General features: G+C 43.9%; 1 protein-coding gene across 3 annotated transcripts in view; it reads left to right on the forward strand.

The window, feature by feature from the left end:
- The window catches only part of garnl3 (GTPase activating Rap/RanGAP domain like 3), a 484,279-nt gene that overhangs the window by 358,111 nt on the left and 105,466 nt on the right, over nucleotides 1–20,702 (forward strand). For 2 of the 3 annotated variants that reach the window (XM_085965587.1, XM_085965586.1), the window contains 5 exons: nucleotides 1,797–1,905; nucleotides 5,902–5,947; nucleotides 6,933–7,039; nucleotides 16,877–16,992; nucleotides 19,359–19,391. In XM_085965587.1, coding sequence (XP_085821713.1) covers nucleotides 1,797–1,905; nucleotides 5,902–5,947; nucleotides 6,933–7,039; nucleotides 16,877–16,992; nucleotides 19,359–19,391 — 411 coding nt within the window. The remainder of the gene's footprint in view (nucleotides 1–1,796; nucleotides 1,906–5,901; nucleotides 5,948–6,932; nucleotides 7,040–16,876; nucleotides 16,993–19,358; nucleotides 19,392–20,702) is intronic. The other variant, XM_085965588.1, reaches the window with a different exon arrangement.

Below are 20,702 nucleotides of genomic sequence, written 5' to 3' on the forward strand. Positions count from 1 at the left end.
CCGTTCCACCATGCCTCCCGTCCGCAGGTACAGGAGAGCGTTCCGCCCACTATCCGCCTGTTCCCTGCCTGGAGTTAAAATCTAACCCCATCATATCTCATATGAAAAGACAGCAGGAGCAGGGCGCAATGCGAGCCCTTAATAAACCAACAGATATTGGAAACATTGTGATACTGTACCATAAAGTATTTAAACAGGCCAGTGAACGTATAGAATTATTGATGGGTAAGAGTCAGGAATGAGAGTGTAATTTACCTTCAGTTCAGGTGCTGTGAACCAATACTTGAGTGGGTTCTTGGATATCACCTCAATGCCAAGATCAAATTACAGCCTTGCATTGCTTCCTTGTCGGCTGTATTTATTATAACTTGTACTGTGTGGCCAATTAAAATGAAAGCAGGGGTATCAATAGTTGGGAGCAGAGCTGAGATTACGGCAAATGAAGAGGGCGAGGCAATTGTAATGTCGCATTATCCACAAGAAGTAATAATATCTTGCAATCTCAAAGAGAATTACGAGTGATCTGAGAGCCTGGAGTAAGTTAACGGTCATTTATAACACAACAGAGCATTTCTATTCATCAGGAAGCAAGCTCGTCAATGTAGACTTCTGACTGATACACACAGAAAAGCATCAGTATGCAGGTCTGTAGAACTGGTGAAGCAGTTGATTTTGCCTGCTGGGAAGGGTTGCATACTACTGCTGCTCTTTTGTCTCATGTAAATAGGACAGTCGACCCTGTTGGCTCACCCCACACTGAGAACAGTCCGAGTGTATAACTGCAGCTTTATATACTAGCCCAACAGCATGAGGTCCATGATCGGAAGTCAACGTGAAAAGGAAAATGTTGGCAGTTGGGTTCATACCCAGCTTGAAAGCCAAGAAGAGATTTGGTGGAAAGCTGGTTTGGCAGTGGACCACAGGTTCCAACGCAAATAAAATACTTTTATCTCGATAGCGTGTTCGGACACGGGTTTAAAGCATTGAGTTCCACCTCCAGGGCTTACTCTTTCGTTTTAAAATGTCGGCTCCACCCGTATGCTCACATATTCGTTCTCGGGCATACTGGTAGGGTGCCTAGGTTGTGGAGCTATAGAAAGCCAGTGCTGTTGTTTGGTCATGTGTTGGGAGCCATGTTAGTGCGGGAAGGTGGAGTTGATGTCGAAGATCAGCCATGATCTTATTGAATGGCGGAGCAGGCTCGAGGGGCCGTGTGGCCGACTCCTGCTCCTATTTCTTACGTTCTTATGTTCTTGTAATTGGTATCGAGTGAAATGGACAACTGTATATTTTTCTGAAGATCAGAGCGATAAAACCAGTTGAGCCCAAAGAAAGGTGGAATTAAGTATCAACTTAAATCATAATCAGAAAGAAAAGCATAATTTTAATTTGTGCTCTTTTACACAGGGCAGGATTGTTACTGCAGTCCTCAAAAGGTTAAAAATAGCCTTACAGTGTTGTCGGAGCTCAGAGTAATGACAAGCTTCATCCATGATTCGGCTCCAGATGTTAGCGGGCTGTAACCTTCACAGACCAGACTGAATATTAACTCACCAGCTGGGTGGTGTAATGTCAATTAGAATCTGAGAAAGAAGTTGGATGCAAATATTGCCCGAAGTTTCAAACCTTTTTCTCTACAAGTAAACCAGCAGAGCACTCAAATGTTTCTAGTGTTTTCCATTTGGCAAAACAGGTACAACAGACAAATCAAAGTTTATAAAGAAGAGGCGCTTTCAGTACTGAGCCGTGCTAAGAAGTATATAGAATGACATTTATTCTGACTCTTTGCTTTCTAGGTGGAAAGGAAACGCCATATTGGAAATGACATTGTAACCATTGTATTCCAAGAAGGAGAGGAGTCATCGCCATCCTTCAAACCCTCTATGATTCGCTCCCACTTCACACGTATCCTCGTCCCTTGTGCTAACAGTGTGGTGACTAGACTAGACTTGAAAGCCTTTGCCTATTGTAGATTGTTTTCCTCTTCATTTCTGCATCCATCACACGCCACTAAACCATTACCTGCTTGTTATTGGAGACAACACTTTTAAGTCTATGTTTTCTCAAATGTAAGAATTCACACGACACCAGGTTACAGTCCAACAGCTTTATTTGAAATCACAAGCTTTCGGAGCGCTGCTCCTTCGTCAGGTGAAGTGAAGAGATGCATATAGGCACAGCATATATAGTCAGAGAATACTGCCAGATGATTACAGGTAATCATTTTCTCAAAAGCTTTGTTCTTGGTGTTAGTTTGTGTATTGCGTCACATAAGTTCATCTGTGGCTTCAGTTTGTGTTGCACTCTGGAGTGACCAGGTGGCTGAAGATTTTCATGTTCTGGGTCAATTTCAGATCCCTCACTAGACAACTGATTGGCCTGATAATATTGTAATTAAAAAAGGCAATTTGTGCAGAACCAGTGTCCAGTCACTCACCAGTACACTTATTGACAAAACAGTACGGCATTGTCTAGTTGTGGTAAAATTGTCCTAGGATGTGCTTTCAACACTCCTAATGTTTTCAGGTTTTTGCAGGTCCTGGGAGCCATGCTGAGAATAAGGACTGGGATAGACAAGTGGGACAGTTTAAATTTGGGATGAGATTGGGACTACACAAACCGTACAGTGCAGAGTTTCACAAACCTTGAAGCATTCCAAATGGGCATTTTGTGAGTGGACCTGTTAATCTTCGACAGCACCTCCAAAACCCACAACCTCTACCACCTAGAAGGACAAGGGCAGCAGGCGCATGGGAACACCACCACCTCCAAGTTCCCCTCCAAGTCACACACCATCCTGACTTGGAAATATATCGCCGATCCTTCATCACCGTTGGGTCAAAATCCTGGAACTCCCTACCTAACAGCACTGTGGGAGTACCTTCACCACACGGACTGCAGCGGTTCAAGAAGGCGGCTCACCACCACCTTCTCGAGGGCAATTAGGGATGGGCAATAAATACTGGACTTGACAGCGATGCCCACATGAATAAAAAAAAATTAAAAATCTGCAAGAAAATTCACCAAAAAAAAACCCAGAGCAAAATAACTGAAGTAAACATGTATTCACACCTAGCATTCCTAGGCCGAGGTTCCCTGGGATTGGTTGATTGAACAGGAAGTACAGGCTTTCAGTACTAATTGAAGTCCCTGGCGCCTTATAGATCTATGCTTAAAAGTTTCTTGGAGAGCATTGCAGGCGGTACAGCAGGAGTTAGCGGGGAATCCATTACGCAGTGTGTCACTAAGGTAACTGCTGCGCTCAGTTGCCTCGGCTCAGCAGAGTATGCAATCTATCAGCTGGGTGACTTTCCTCTAATGCGGGGTGGCTGGGGGGGGTGGATGGATAGATTGTGTACATAAAGCACCCAGATTGCCCTGTCTCACCAAAAACACCAGTTCATGAATAGGAAGTGAATCCATTTCATGATTTTGAGTGTAAAGCATGTGGACATTAATTGAAACATTCTTTAACATTTATTGCATGTTTCATGACTCGTTAAGTTTTAGCATAGCCTGAGGTTACACAGCATTTCCAGGGGTGTCTAGTTGGTAAGCGTGTGACTGTTTAACAAGTGTGTGGTTGCTCAGTAAGTGTGTGACTGCTGACACTACCTAATCTGTTCTTTGATTAACCCGATCCTCTTTTAATCAATCAAACTCATCCTAGAAAGTTAGTATTTATGGTTTGAAAACGTGGCTGGTAACCCCATCACAGGCCCTGGAAATAGATAAATAAAGGGCATCACTCTACTCAATGTGTACCCTCCACCCCCTGTCTTACTCATGTGCTATTAGCTGAGCAGATTCTCTGTTTTTTCTTATGATGGGATTGAGGGATTGATGTTCTGTGAATCTTTAAGATATATTTATGTCTGTTTGAACGGTAATGTTTTTTGTCTAAAGCATTTGCGACTGTTGACGTGACTTATTCTTGTGGTGTTTCATGGTTATCTATGGACTATGGCTGCCTTTCTCTGTGTAACTAGCACAGTATCTGGACCCTTGACTCCACTCGTGTGCTGCTGACTGTTTTCTTCTCCCATGGATGTCCTCCTGTTGTAGCCGAGGAACTTGCTGTTTCGTGAAAGTTGCTATTTTTTTTTGTATTTCCTCCACTCCCTCACCAGAGCATCAGCTTCACCTTGCAAAGAATTTTCTCGTCTTCTCTGGCCTCTTCTTCTGTATTTCCTGCCAGGTCTGATGCCATTGCTTCTGCTGTGCTTCCATGTTTTCATCTCTTCATGAGATGTTTTGGTTCTTATCCATTTTTTTTACGCCAAACCAACACTGAGGTATACTGCACACTGCTTGTGCAAATGGTTAAAGGCTTGCAGTGCAGGCGTGAATTGCACTTATGAACTTAACTACGAACTATGGCTGCCTTTCTCTGTGTATCTGAGTTGCCAGAGTGTCTAGTGACACCACTGTGTCAGCCAATGAGTTGGAGGTGGGACAGGACTGATGGCAGGACTTGCAGTGTTTACTCAGCAAAGCCAACACAGATAATTTACAGAGTCTATTTAAAAAGAGCCTCGACGAACTGCAGCAAACAGAACTCATGACCGAAACTACAGCAACCTCTCCCGATTAAAAACAGGGTGATTTCTCCAGCAAAATGCAGTGAGTAGAGGATAATTTCATAATTAAAATAATGTGCGTAAAAGTAATCCCAGTCACTTACAGCAGTGGCGTGATTGACGGGGGAATTACCCAATCACCTCCATTCTGGCCTTGAATAGCGGTGTCGCTATACGCAGCCGATTTGCTAAACCTTTACTGTTGGTTTTCCATTACTTTTTATGACTACCCTTTGTGATGAAATAACTCTGTGTTCTGGCATTTGTATTGTCTGTTGTTGTTGTACTTGCTAATGTCTGGAATGTTCTACAGATGTAACCACTAATGCTCCTCCCTAGCCCTGCCCCTCTGGATCCTCCGGATTGGTGTGAGTCTTACTCATAAGGGCTGGGTCGGTGATGAATGATGGCTGCCTTGTGTTAACTCGATGCCATGTTCTTACTTAATAAAAGCCTTTAGTTTTAAGCTTTAACCTCTTGGATTCAGGCAGTTATTTGGCACATCACCCTTTCAGTGGAGCGTGAATTCAGGGTTATCCAAGCAGGGGAATAGTGTCAATATACGCAGCCTAAAGTTGCTGCAAAATACAACTCCTTAAGGAAAGGGCCTTAAAGGTGAAGTTGGGAAGCAATAGAACAAACTCCTTCTCCTGCTTGGTATTATCCGGATAACCGGAATCCACGCTCCAATAAAAGGGTAGTTGTAAAAAGTGATGAAAAACCAACAGTAAAAGTTTAGTAAATCTCCCTGACATCAGAGGACTCCCTAGTGCACCAGGTATATTCATTCTGCATCGGTTGTGGGTGACAGGAGAAGGACTGATCCACCATGCAATCATATTGTGCCATATAACCCTGTTGGAACTGCAGGAGCAGCTTAGTACTATTTTTTTTTAAATCACCTGTTAAACGACTTCTTCCCCATTAGATTCAGAACTTGGTGCAAGTAGTCCTATGTATTTTTAACGGAATTTTCATTGCTGTGTTAATTAAATTTAGTATTGTGTTGTAAAATGCCATTTTAAAAAAAGTAAATGATCGTAAAGTTAAACTCATTCGAACACAAATATCGCACGTAGCAAACAGTTTGAATTGAGCATTTAGTGTGGCGGCTTTGCCAGTTTTACTAATATGGCCAAATTATATCATCACCAATGAAATCAGAGCCAATGACATCCATGAATAACTTAATTAAAATAATCTTTGAACAATTGCCTGTGATTCTTTGTTAATATAGCTCTCTGGATGAAAGGCTAATAAGTCAACTATTGCTGTTTATTATTAATGAAAAAAGTGGTTATTTCTTTAGCCTATGTTACAGATATTTTTGCCTTAGTCCGATATAACAAACAAAATGACAGTTACCGGTAAGTAAATCTTTTACAGTCAGAGTTATACCCTTCTTTGTGGCTCTGTATTGCTTTATTTTAAGGGGACAGGAACAAGGGACACAGCGATAATGCTGGAAGTAGGGGAGGGGAGGGTGCGATGTTGCCGCAGCATTGCACAGACCCATAGAGTGGGACAAGGCAGCCCCCTCTACTGCTGACCTCAGCTGTGTTACGCAGAGAGACAATGAGCAGAGGTGAAGCACCTCCTTATGAGGAGAATAGGGATGGGGAAAATAGGCCAAACTTGTGATTGCCTGGAGCCTTTCCTCTCAATAAAAAACGGCCTCGGAGCTACAGTCATTTAACTATGAGCACCTCCAAATTACAGGCAGCAATGTTGAGAGCTGTCCAATCCCTGTCTCCTATTATACACAGCGGAATCTCCCTGTTACAGATTTAACTCCATTTTGCCAATCATTTCTGTTCTGAAGCTCCATTATAATCCAGATAGGAAACTCTAACCCCAGTAAGGTGAAGTCCCGACAGCACCTTGCATCGGCCGCCTTAACGTTCTAATGAGGTTTGAGACAGTGGTCAAATGTGAAATACTTGTCATTTTTACCTCATGTTCACACGCATCAGTAGATAATTCTACTTCCATTTCCCTCATAAACTTGCACATGTCCCATTCTGAAAAAAGTTTCTCTCCCTTATTTCCATTCCACCAGTGTAGATAGCGGATTGATTGACTGGTTTATAATGCACACACAATTATTACTACGATCAGTGGTGATGTAGCTCACTGCCGTTGAAGTGATCTTTGGCTTCATTTTCTGTTGCAGGTGTCTGTCAAAAGCATCTGTTTTCTTTTATGAATAAAAGGGGAAAATACTTAATGTGATAAAAATGCAAAGAATCTGAGCTAGAATTCCATTGACATGCTCAAAGTGGCCGTAATGAGGCGCTCGGTTAATACTGTATTTGATTCTATGGACATTTAATGATTTTGCTTTCTTAACAGACTTAAGATATTTTCTGAAGAAAGTGTCCCACTGTTTGGACCTCCTCTACCTTCGCCGCCAGTGTTTACAGATCATCATGAGTACAGGGACTTTGTTTTAGTTAAATGTAAGGCTGCTGTTGCTATTTATACTCTGAATGCCACTGTGATATCTGCCGAGACCGTACTATTGATTACGATGTGGGTTGGTGGTGGGGAGAGGGGGGGGCGGTGGGGCAGTGGGTGGCAAAGAATGGTTAGAGATTCAGATTAATTTTAGTCCTTAAACAGCCTAAATAAATGAGAGCAGAGCAGTGACGCAGGATGACCTTTTCATTGTCACCACGCTGGGTTTTGGCAGTGCTGCTTGTTAGAGGTGTACATGCCAACCGAGCTGGCTTGATGTCATACACACACACTGTAACGAGATGCAGCATACACTTGACATCTCCAATGATGAACCTCTCTCCGAACTCATGCCTCTGACACAAACACGACTCTTCATTACATATCTGCTTACTAGGTCTTGGCACGATTGTGCACAGTTTAATGCTCTTAACCCCATTGCTGTTAAAATTCCCAAGAAGTACCAGGAAAATCTTATAAATGAAATGGCAAATGAATGTTTCATCTTTTATAGTTTCTTTTATTTAAAAGGGATATATACGCTAAAATCATGTAGAGCAGGAAAGTTATTTCAAAGATTTCTCACTTCAAAAACTAGGATAATGCAAAGAAGTAACATGGATTAACAAACACAGCTCTGTGAGGGATGAGTTCCTCTGGTCACTAATGTGAGTGAGGGTGGGTCCACATTAGTGACCAGAGGAAAACAGGCCCATATATCTTCCTCTGCGTGCAGTGTCTGTTCAAACAGATTCATCTACTTGAATGACTGGAGTACCCACTAGGGCACAGGGCAGTGTTTTAAGATATTATCTGTTTGACAAAGCTTCCTGAATCTCGTCCATTTTCCTTGAGATGTTCTTTACGTTACAGGTGCTGTATAAATCCAAGCAGTTGTTATTATCAGTGACTGGTACATAAGTAGAAGGCTGGCTTTCCAGACACTGACTACTGTTTAGTTTCCCATCTGCAGCTTTTCCAGTCATGCTACAGATATTGTCCATCAGTCATTGATTCAGAGGGGAGGGGGAGCGGTGTTGGAACTGTACATGCCATAATTCAGTGGCAGCTCGTTAATTTTTCAGCCCTGTATAAAGTGAAGCCCGGTTAAAAGGAACAGGGCTAATCACAGAATGTTAAGTGCTTTACAAGCAAGCTGATACCCACTGTTTCATGGACAACACGCTCATGCCCACAAGCGCTGTTACCAGATTATATCACTATGCAGAGTTAAAGATAGATGGAAAATTTCCAATATAACTAAGTAATACTTCTACTAATTGAAAAAATGGAGTTCATTTTAAAGTTTATTCCCTCAGCATGTTTACAAATTGGTATTTAACTGTTGATTGATGCACACCTATTCACCGTAACCTGAATAAAAGTGCAGACTTCATTCTGCTCAGCCGTCTTTTGAGAAATGCCCAGCTCTGAACAGAAATAGAAAGCCTTGGACATTTTCAGAGGTTCCTTCCACTTGGTTTATCTCAGTCCCTTCACAAGAACGGTCTGTCTGCATAAATGTGCTCTGCAGAGAGCATTTATTCAGAATGTTCCTAACACCAGGGGGGATGCACTCGATAATAAGCATGCTTGCAGAACAATGCGAGATCTACCTGCAAAAGTAATCAACTGCACAGCCATACGAGCAGTGAATCATGGGGGGGGGGGTGATTTTCTCAATGGGAAACTTTTGGAGGCGGGACTCCCACTTGTCGGGTTTCAGTCCTGCCTCCATCAGCTTCTGGCCAACCAACGGGATTTTCTCCTGATCCACCCGGCGGACTCAGCAGGCCAATTATGGGGAAGCTGGTTGCAGAGCACGTCAACGTATGACGTGTCATCTGTCAAGATTTTTTGAAAGAAGAAATGTCATCGTTTGACAGCTCGGTGAAGCTGTCAAACACTGACATTCTGTATAGTTTGATGAGTCCTTGTGTTCAGGACTCATCAAACCTTTCTACTTTGCAGAAATCAGATGACTGTTGGATCGGAGGATGTAGCAGCCAGTCTGTGATCTCTACAATGGAGATGTCGGGGACTCCGGCTCCACAGCGGCTGAAGGCTGTAGGCAGAAACAAAGGTAAGTTAACATTTTCAAACGCTTTACACTCACCTCACATACTTACCACTCCACACTTGCACCCGTCACTCACCTCTACATCGCACTTTCAGACCCCTCCAACCCCCGCAGACCCACTGCTCACCTCCTACACCCTGGTGGGGTTCCCCCAGGTCGGGAAGCCCGCACTTCAGGGCACAAAATGGGGATAATCCTATTTTCTGTTAATAGGCTGTAATCCCTTCCCGCCTCCAAGGAGACGGGACCCGGCGCGGAACGGCTACCCGCCTCCTGGCAAGATGGCACGGAGGCGGGTTGGTTACCTGCCCCCAAATTCTGCCTCCATACCCGCCTCCTCAGGGCTGAGAAAATTGCCCCCTTTGAATCATAGAAATTTACAGCACAGAAGGAGGCCACTCAGCCCATCGTGTCCGTGCTGGCCGACAAAGAGCTATCCACCCTAATCCCACTTTCCAGCACTCGGTCCGTAGCCCTGTAGGTTACGGCACTTCAAGTGCATATCCAAGTACTTTTTAAATGTGATGAGGGTCTCTGCCTCTACCACCCTTTCAGGCAGTGAATTCCAGACCCCCACCACCCTCTGGGCGAAAGTTTTCTCCTCAACTCCCCTCTAAACCTCCGACCAATTACTTTAGATCTATGCCCACTGGTTATTGACCCTTCTGCTAAGGGAAATAGGTCCTTCCTATCCACTCTATCTATCTAGGCCCCATATTATTTTATACACCTCAATTAGGTCTCCCCTCAGCCTCCTCTGTTCCAAAGAAAACAACCCCAGCCTATCCAATCTTTCCTCATAGCTAAAATTACCCAGCTCAGGCAACATCCTCGTAAATCTCCTCTGCACTCCCTCTAGTGCAATCACATTCTTCCTGTAACGCAGTATTCTAGCTGCAACCTAACTAGTGTTTTATACAGTTCAAGCATAACCTCCCTGCTCTTGAATTCTATGCATCGGCTAATAAAGGCAAATATCCCATATGCCTTCCTAACCACCTTATCTACCTGTCCTGCTACCTTCAGGGATCTGTGGACATGCATGCCAAGGTCCCTCTGATCTTCTGCACTTTTCAGTATCCTACCATTTATTGTGTATTCCCTTGCTTTGTTAGCCCTCCCCAAATGCATTACCTCACACTTCTCCGGATTGAATTCCATTTCCAGTGTGTCCTGCCAGCTGCATGCTCCCACTTCAGTATTGGGCAGAGCCGTAGTGCTGCAGGATCCATTGTTACCAGCCAGTTCTGGTGTTTTGATCACCCAGTCAGAGCTTCCCGCCACGAGCATGTAGTGCTGCTGTGTCGAGCGGAACGTGCTCTTGTATAACAGTGCTCACAGATACAATCAGTTAAAGCGCCTTCACTTTAACTGCATGTGATTTCCTTATGTTGCATTGATGTATGTTCGAAAGCATTATCAAGTGAATTTAAAGTGAATGTTCAGTATTGATTTCCCTCTACAATTATGATAGTAAAATACAATCTGAAAGGGGGGGATTTGGGCTGTTTCACATTACTCGCCTCTTCCCAATTGTAGTGTTCCCTGTTTAGCACAGTTCAAATTCCTGTGGGCTCTTCAAATGCTAATAATCCACTACAGGTAGACTATCCTTTATCCGAAAACCTCGGGACCAGCCGTGTTTCGGTTTTCGGAGAATTTCGGATTTCGGAAGGTGGGTCGGCGGGGGTCCGCGGGGGGGTCGGCGGGGGTCGGGGCCGGCTGGGGGGTCGGCGGGGGTCCACGGGGGGTCGTGCGCATGACTTACACTGACGCTCAGCGTAAGTCGGCGGGGGTCGGGGCCGGCGGGGGTCCGCGGGGGGGTCGGCGGGGGTCGGGGTCGGCGGGGGGGTCCGCGGGGGGTTGTGCGCACGACTTACGCTTACGCTCAACGTAAGTCGGCGGTGGTCGGGGCCGGCGGAGGTCCGCGGGGGGGTCGGCGGGGGTCGGGGTCGGCGGGGGGGTCCGCGGGGGGTCGTGCGCACGACTTACCCTTTATCCGAACTTCCGAAACCGGAACCCTCTAAAAACCGAAGGTTTTTTCGTTCAGCGTAAGTCGTGCGCACGACTTACGCTGAACGAAAAAAACGAAGGTTTTTAGAGGGTTTCGGTTTTCGGAAGTTCGGATAAAGGGTAGTCTACCTGTAATATATTCAATAAAATGTGAAAATGTGTTTTCTACATTTTGTTAGATTATTTTAGCAAATTATTCTCGAGTGCAGATGTCAGAAATGCTGCCATTAATTTCAAAGCTTACTTTCAGAACAGCTGCTTTTCGAAGTGTGCATAGAACAAAGCTCATTTCGAGGCTGGATGACAACAGATCCATCTAGTGATGGACCACAAATCCATCTAGTGATGGACCACAAATCCATCTAGTGATGGACCACAAATCCATCTAGTGATGGACCACAGATCCATCAAGTGATGGACCACAGATCCATCAAGTGATGGACCACAGATCCATCAAGTGATGGACCACAGATCCATCAAGTGATGGACCACAGATCCATCAAGTGATGGACCACAGATCCATCTAGTGATGGACCACAGATCCATCAAGTGATGGACCACAGATCCATCAAGTGATGGACCACAGATCCATCAAGTGATGGACCACAAATCCATCTAGTGATGGACCACAGATCCATCAAGTGATGGACCACAGATCCATCTAGTCCTGCTGTCCTAGCAGTTGTATCCAATAATGGGTTTTTCTTCAAGATACTTGTCCAGTTTTACCTTGGAGATCTAAGCTGCTGGCTCCTACAACCTCCCTTGGAAAGCACTTCTAAAAACTGACTACTGTCTCAGTCATGATTCTATCTGAATCTGCCTCTCCTCAGCCTACACTCATGTCCCGTTGTTCTGTTGCCTTGTACCTATTCGGATCGCCCTGACTGATCCTTCTACATCTTATTCATTTGAAAATCTTAATCATATTCCCCATCAGTCTTCTCACCAACAAGTAGTCGCAGTTGTCTGAGTCTATCCACATATGTTTTATTCTCTAGTCCCTTTATCATTTAGTAGTTTTCTTTCACAACTCAGTTCATTCCTGATCTGTCAGTATTTTCCCATTAATCCTGTAATTCCTTGCCTGTTCCATATCCTTAAGATGATGGCATTACGTTTATCTACATTCAGCTGGCAATTGTCTGCCTACCTCCCTAAGCATGTTAACTTCCCCTGTAGCTTGCCTCCATAGTAACCATCCCTGCTCTTTTCGTGCCATGTTTGGGATGAAGTCACCGGCAGCTTCTTCCAGATCAATTATGAACAGATTGAAGAGTCGCAGTCCCAACACTGAGCCCTTGCAGGGCTGCACTCATCACACCTGTCCATCCCAATAACTTCCCATTCACACTAACCCTCTGACTCCTATCACCCAGCCATGATTCGATCCATCTCCACACACTGCAGCCAATACCATGTCTGCTCATTTTCAAAACTAGGTTTCTGTGAAAACCTTGATCAAAAGTTTCATTAAAATCCAAGTGCATTCTTATCCTTAGCTACATCTTTTGTTACTGCATCAAAATATGTTATTAGCTTGCTCTGGCATGACTTCCCTTTTGTAAATCTATCTTGATTTTTACCAACGAGTTTATACCTCCCCAAAATATTCTACTACCTTGTCCTTGGTAACTTAGTCTAGAATTTCCCTTGGCTCTAATGTGAGACTAATTAGCCTAAAGCTACATGGATCGACTAGATCCCTCTTTAAATAAAGGCAATACATTTGCCATGCTCCACTCCTCAAATACCACCTCCTTCAAGAGTCCCTGACAAAGACTGTTCTAGAAGAACATCCTAAATTTCCCCAAGAATCCTAGACAAATCTGATCCAGTCCATGTTCTTTGCCACCTTCCATACTAGTGCTTCCAACATGTCTTCCTTTTTCCTCAACCGAGGATTCCCCTCTACCGTGGTTGACACGGCCCTTGACCGCGTCTGTTCTATTTCCCGCACTTCTGCTCGCACCCCTTCCCCTCCCTCCTAGAACCATGTTAGGGTTCCCCTTGTCCTCACCTTTCATCCCACCAGCCTTCACATTCAATGGATCATCCTCCGCCATTTCTGCCACCTCCAACGTGATCCCACCACCAAACACATCTTCCCCTCCCCTCCCCTTTCAGCATTCCGAAGGGACTGCTCCCTCCGTGACACCCTGGTCCACTCCTCTATCACCCCCAACAACCCTTCGCCTTCACCCGGCACCTTCCCGTACAAGCGCAGGAGATGCAACACATGCCCTTATACCTCCCATCTTCCCACTTTCCAGGGCCCCAAACACCCCTTCCAGATGAAACAGCGATTTACTTGTACTTCTTGCAATTTAGTATACTGTATTCGCTGCTCACGATGCGGTCTCCTCTACATTGGGGAGACCAAACGCAGATCGGGTGACCACTTTGCGGAACACCTTCGTTCAGTCCGTAAGGGGGACCCCGAGCTTCCGGTCGCCTGTCACTTTAATTCTCCGCTCCACTCCCACACAGACCTCGCCGTCCTCGGCCTCTTGCATTGTTCCAATGAAGCTCAGTGTAAGCTCGAGGAACAGCACCTCATCTTCCGATTAGGCACTTTACAGCCTTCCGGACTCAACATCGAGTTCAACAATTTCAGACTATAACCTCTGCCCCTATCTCTTTTTTCCCATTTTTTTTCTCTCTCTCACATGGCAACTGACTTTCATTCTGCCATCGCCATTTACACCTCATCTAGAGCCATCTTTTTGTTTCTTGTCCCATTACCATCTCCTTTTGCCTTGTACCATCATCCCTAATGTCTCTTAATCCCTCCTAACTTCCACCCTATCACAAACCTTCCCTGTTGTTCTTTCCTCCCCTCCCCCTTTCCCTGCCCCTACACTTGCTTAAAAACCTGTTCCATCTCCAGCTTTTTCCAGTTCTGATGAAGGGTCATCGACCTGAAACGCTGACTCTGTTTCTCTCTCCACAGACGCTGCCTGACCTGCTGAGTATTTCCAGCATTTTCTGTTTTTATTTCAGTCCATGTTTTTTGTTTGGTCGTATCTCATTCAAGTATGCAGCCACCAACTGAGTGGTACTATTAATTTTGTTTAACTCTCATTCTCACAATCTCAGAACATCCACTTTGCTACTGCCCCGTCCTGTTCTTTTCTCTAAGACAAATGAAACTAAAGAACTCATTTAAATTTTCACCTATGTCCACACCTTCACTGATCCTAACCTTGATTCAGATGCCAGATGCAGAGATCCTATACGCTCACTTTTTCCCTCCTTTCCTCCGTTATTTGTCATTTGCCTTAATTTCCCTAGGAATTCTAAATTCATATGATTGATTAGCTCTTTTAACAGTGCCTTTACACTGAGCGTGTCCTTGTATTGATTCATACTATCCTCTTAGAATGAGTACAATAGTTACAGCATGGAAGAAGGCCATTCGGCCCATCGAGCCCATGCTGGCTCTCTGCAACAGCACTTCAGCTAGTCCCACTCCCCCACCCTTTCCCCGTAGCCCTGCAATTTTTTTTCCTTCAGGTACTTATCCAACTCCCTTTTGAAAGCCATGATTGAGTCTGCCTCCACCACCCTTTCAGGCAGTGCATTCCAGATCCTAACCGCTCGCTGCGTAAAAAAGTTCCTCCTCTTGTCGCCTTTGGTTCTTCTGCCAATCACCTTAAATCTGTGTCCTCCGGTTCTCGACCCTTCAGCCAGTGAGAACAGTTTCTCTCTACCTACTTCGTTCAGACCCCTCATGATTTTGAACACCTCTATGAAATCTCCTCTCAATCTTCTCTGCTCAAAGGAGAACAACCCCAGCTTCTCCAGTCTATCCACGTAACTGAAGTCCCTCATCCCTGGAACCATTCTCGTAAATCTTTTCTGCACCCTCTCCAAGGCCGTCGCATCCTTCCTAAAGTATGGTGCCCAGAATTGGACACAGTACTCCAGTTGAGGCCGAACCAGTGTTTTATAAAGGTTCATCATAATTTCCACACTTTTGTTATCTATGCCTTTATTTATGAAGCCCAGGATCCCGTAAGCTTTTTTACCTGCTTCCTCAACCTGCCCTGCCACCTTCAACGATTTGTGCACATATACCCCCAGGTCTCTCTGTTCATGCACCCCCTTTAGGATTGTACCCTTTAGCTTATATTTCCTCTCTTCATTCTTTCTACCAAAATGTATCACTTCGCACTTTTCTGCATTAAAATTTCATCTGCCACGTGTCCGCCCATTCCACCAGCCTGTCTATGTCCTCTTGAAGTCTATCACTATCCGCCTCACTGTTCACTATACTTCCAAGTTTTGTGTCATCTGCAAATTTTGACATTGTGCTCTGTACACCCACATCCAAGTTGTGTGGACTTGGATGTCTTTGTTTTACCCTTAATAGCTTTCAGTACCTTCCCTGTCATGCACACTGGCCTTTGTCACCCAATATTCTTCCTACAGCTCCTAAGAGTTGTACGTTCTCCCCACTGCCCCTCTCAATTACCTTTTCCTTTTCATTTCCTTACCCTGAACCATATGACCTTGTGATCACTCTTCTCTAGTTGCTCCCCACTTCAACTCCCACTGTGATGTTCCCATTGTTGGTCAGCATTAGGTCAAGTACAGCCTCGTTACTGGTCCCCTCATTAACATGCCGATTCTTCTAGCAGTCCTTTACCACATCTAGAAATGGCTGAATCTTTTTACTACCAGCACTACCCAAACTCTATTCATCATCAAGGTATTTCAAATCCCCCATTATTAATACCTTTGTTAGATGTTTTCCTCGCTTTAAAATAGCTTGGTTGTAGGATTACATGGGATATACGGCACAGAAACAGGCCATTCAGCCCCACCAGTCCATGCCGACATTTATGCTCCACTCAAGCCTCCTCCCGTCTTTCCTCATCTAAATCTATCAGCATAACCCTCTATTCCCTTCTCCCTCATATGCTTGTCTAGCCTCCCCTTAAATGTATCTATACTATTCGCTTCAACCACTCCCTGTGGTAGCGAGTTCCACATTCTCACCACTCTTTGGGTAATGAAGTTTCTTCTGAATTCCCTATTGGATTTCTTGGTGACTATCTTATATTGATGGCTTCTAGTTTTGCTCTTCACCACAAGTGGAAACATTCTCTCTGTATCCACTCTATCAAAACCTTTCAGAATTTTAAAGACCTCTACTAGCTCACCCCACAGCCTTTTTTCAATAGAAAAGAGGCCCAGCTTGTTCATCCTTTCCTGATGTGTATACCCTCGCATTTCTGGTAACATCCTTGTAAATCTTCTCTGCACCCTCTCCAGTGCCTCTATATCCTTTTCATAATATGGCGACCAGAACTGTACGCCGTACTCCAAATGTGGTCTAACCAAGGTTCAATACAGGTTTAGCATAACTTCCCTACTTATCAATTCTGTCCCTCTAGAAATAAAGCCAAGTGCTTGGTTTGCTTTTTTTTATGGCCTTGCTAACCTGTGGCGCAACTTTTAGTGATTTATACACCTCCGTGCGTTTATGAGCTGTCTTTCCAGTACTGTTATAAAGAGGGCCCACGGTAATTTTAAATTATTGGCCAGAAATTCCTCCCTGTTCTGCATTTATCTCACTAGAAAAGTTATAGTGAGCACATGGCTCAGCCTGTGGGATAAATATAACACACGGAGAAATTTCTAGCCAGATGTGCTGCAGCTTTAAATGATAAATGGGCTTTCTATATGAGACAGTTAGCATTCATCACACTATTGCTTGGCTTTAATGTGTCTTTTTCAGTAATAAATGGAGAAAAAGCAACCCTGGAAACCCCAACATTTGCTCAGAAACGACAGCGTACCTTGGATATGTTAATAAGGTCTCTGTATCAGGATCTCATACCAGACTTACATAAGGTACAGTAGTTACTGGTGTGTCTTAATTGGCTGTATGAGATTGCATGCCAGAAAAGTAATGAATTTTTATTGATTCCTTATTGTTGCCATCAATCTTTTTTTTCTGCCAATTAACTCTAATCATTTGCAAGGTTTGCAAATCCAATTAACAAAGAGCATATTTACTTTGCACTGCCGTTTTGATTTATGCACAGAAATGAATGATATTTGTGCAGCAGATTTGTTTCAACAAACGTGAAAGAATTTTTGTTGAACTTCGGTATTTACTTGATTATCATGTTGTGGCCAATAATTGGTAATGACAATAATTGGCTGAAAAAAATATCTGTAGGTATTTTCATTTTAGAGATTTTCCCCTTTCCCCGTGGAAGACAGTATGTGCGGTGGATTTAAATGACAGCTTGACAAACTGGATATGTTACCACACATGGTTAATGCAGGTGTTTCCTTCTTAATCCGATATGGTCCTTCTAGTCATTTAAGAAGATAAGGGGTAGTCCAAGGTGCAGAGTATTAGAACGACACACTTTTGGCTTGTGGATATAGAATCAATTCCAACGTGTGTTGTTAATCCAGCTTTCAGTGGACACGGGCTACAGAGCCAATGGGCGCGATCTTGCCAGCTGCAGGGAGGCGGGACTGCCGGGAAAATGGCAGAATCTGGGGGCGAGTGCCCATCCCGCCCCCAACCTGCCTCCGTGCCATCTTGCCAGGAGGCGGGTAGCCGACCCGCACCGGGTCCCGTCTCCTTGGAGGCGGGAAGGGGATTACAGCCACTTATCTGCCTGTTAACAGGTAGTTAACAGGCAGATAAGAGGATTATCCCCATTTTACCCACACAAGTGCGGGCTTCCCGAAGGCTGCGAACCCCGCCAGGGTCACCGAGGCGAGCAGTGGGTCTGCGGGGGTCGGAGGGGTGCAAAAGTGCGCTGTGAAGGTAAGTGATGGGTGCAAGTGTGAGGAGGTGAGTATGTGAGGTAAGTGGAAAGTGTTAGAAAAAGTTTACTTACCTTTGTTTCTTCCTGCAAGCTACAATCGTTGGGTATGTGGAGAGTCTCGCATCTCCGCGACGGAGATGACAGATGGCTGCTGCATTCTCCAATGCAACAACCATCTAATTTCTGCTAAAGAAAGAGGTTTGATGAGTCTTGAATTCAAGAACTCATCAAACAACATAGAATGTCAGTGTTTGACAGCTTCACAGAACTGTCAAACGATGACAATTCATCTGTCAAAAACTTTTGACAGATGTAACATCATACGCTGACGTTCTCTGTAATCGGCTTCCCCTTAATTGGCCTGCTAAGCTCGCTGGGCGGGCTTAACAAGGTCAATCAAGGGAAAATAGTGTGGGTTGGCCAGAAGTCGATGGAGGCGGAACTGAAACCCGACAAGTGGGAGTCCCGCCTCCAAAAGCTCCCCATTGGCAAAATCCAGCCCAATGGCTCAGAAATGGCCTTGGTTAAAGTAAGCCAACACCTTGCCTCAGTGCCTAAAGGTAGCCTCTGATTCACTGCTGTTCAACAGTTGATAGCTCCCGTGTCACTATTGTCCGATATAATGCGGGGAACTTGGAGTTCCATTGGTCCAGATCTCGAAAGGAGATCTCTATCATCAAAGAGTGAGCATACTAGAGACTATACAAAACACTGCAACCACAAATTAAGATTGCATCAAAGGATTTTATGAGTTATTTTTGCATGCATTATAATCTATTTGAAAGTATTAATTATAAAAGTATATATATTTAATAGATTGAGTTTGGAAAATTCAGAATGTGCCAAAGATAGCAGATTTTTGTAAACTATGTATCCCATTATTCAAATGCTATTACAGGTTATTAATCCCTTATCTCAAACCCTTGGGGCCAGATGTGTTTCGGAATTTGGAATTTTTCGGATTTCAGAACGGTAGGGGTATCTGCAGCTCTTTTTGACATTTTCACAGTGAAATTAAACTCAAAATCACAAAATAACAAAAAATATCAGAGAGCAGCAGACGCACGTGTGACTGGTATCAGCGCTGAGACACAACTGACGCCTCACACCTGCGTGGGTCAAGCATCGGCCGCGTCGGGTCATGTTTAGCGCCACTCGGGTCATGTCGTGCACAAGAGTGACGCTCCACGAAAAAACTTTCGGTTTTCAGAGCTTTTCGAATTTCGGAATTGCGGATAAGGGATTGTGGACCTGTATTAACAATGTTATATATTGGCACTGTTTAGAGAATTCATTGCTATGTGTTTGATCATGTTCTGACACAAACATTGATTAAGATTGCACTCACTTCCTGGTTTAGCTATAACTTTGTTAATGTTATGTGCATATTGCAGTGAAATGCTCTTCTATGTCACATTTCTTCCTTAGGAAATGAATGAAACCCAACTAGGCTGGATAACAGTGAGATAATTTATCCTTTTTCTTTTTGCATCTGAATTCATCAGCATTACCTCTTGTAAGCTAAGACTGGCAATTTTAATGCATTCCAACAGCATCGGAATTAACGCAAGCCAAACAAATATTAACCCTTTGAGTCTGAATTTCCTGTGTATCATTTTTCAAATTGTGCACCTTTCCACTGGTCCATGTAACTGCTGAAATATTCCAAATTTGAATGTCATGGAATCACCAAAAATCTCTGTCAATGTTGCTCTCCAAACTAACCTTCAAAACTGGGTAGACGTTAAAGGTTTTGATTTCTGGTGCAAAAATGCTGCCGCTTGTCCTCAAAGGTTTAATATTGCTTTGCCCATGTTAATAATATTCATTGTTGCATCTAACTGCATCTGCCAATTTAGCATGGTTTTTTGAAAGTGACTAACAGTGTGCCATAACTCTGTCTCCAACTGAAATAAAAACTACATTTATAAGATTAAAACCTAACCAAGCCATGAGGTCTATTGATCATTGTCACGTGTGGAATTGACACCCATTACGTAAAGAAAAAAGAATTGAGCCAGCAGGCGGTAGAAGTGAAATCCATGAGTTAAGAGCAATGGTGCATCAATATGTTCAACAGTCGCATCGTACAGCTTTGCAAGAGCAATAATGGATCCCCGGGCAGCTGTTTGACCCAGTGTGTTGTGGAAACTTGTTGATGCAGCAACGAGCCATCTCTTCGATCCTCTATGAAAATCCCTGCTTCCCACTTCGGTCCTTTTGGTGAATTGTGGCTTGTGTAACGACCATTTAAACCAATTCCTAAAGCCCATTGCAACGCCAAATAATTTTATGTCTTTACTGCAAATTGTTAGCCTAATTTTGGCCATCTTTGACATGATTTATATCTGCCAGGTTAAACAAAAAAATCTCCAAAAGGAATGTCGCAATTCTTGCATAGCATTCTCAATAGAGTACTACCAATCTAATGTCAAACATTGCATCTGTAATTCAAATTTGAATGTAGGTTAATTCATCAGTGAGCATTTGTTTGTTTTCCCTGATAGAGTTCTGGACAATTAGTGTAAACAGCCCAACCAAATTGTCACTCAAATTAGTTTTCTGTCATTGTAAGAAATTACGAATGGTTTGAAAACGGAGTCAGCAAATAATACTGTAGATCAAACCTTACCGATAAAGCAGATCTGTACCAGCACATCCAATAACAAAGTTATTTTATACCAGTAAGAGAAAGACTTGGGGAAATGTGATACTGCATCATAGGGAATAAGCTTGTAAACACCAATTCAGATCAGAAGTGATTCATCTGCA

Source organism: Somniosus microcephalus, chromosome 23, assembly GCF_052327205.1.
Source record: "Somniosus microcephalus isolate GS21.2 chromosome 23, FLI_Smic_1.0, whole genome shotgun sequence".
Classification (NCBI taxonomy): Eukaryota; Metazoa; Chordata; class Chondrichthyes; order Squaliformes; family Somniosidae; genus Somniosus; species Somniosus microcephalus.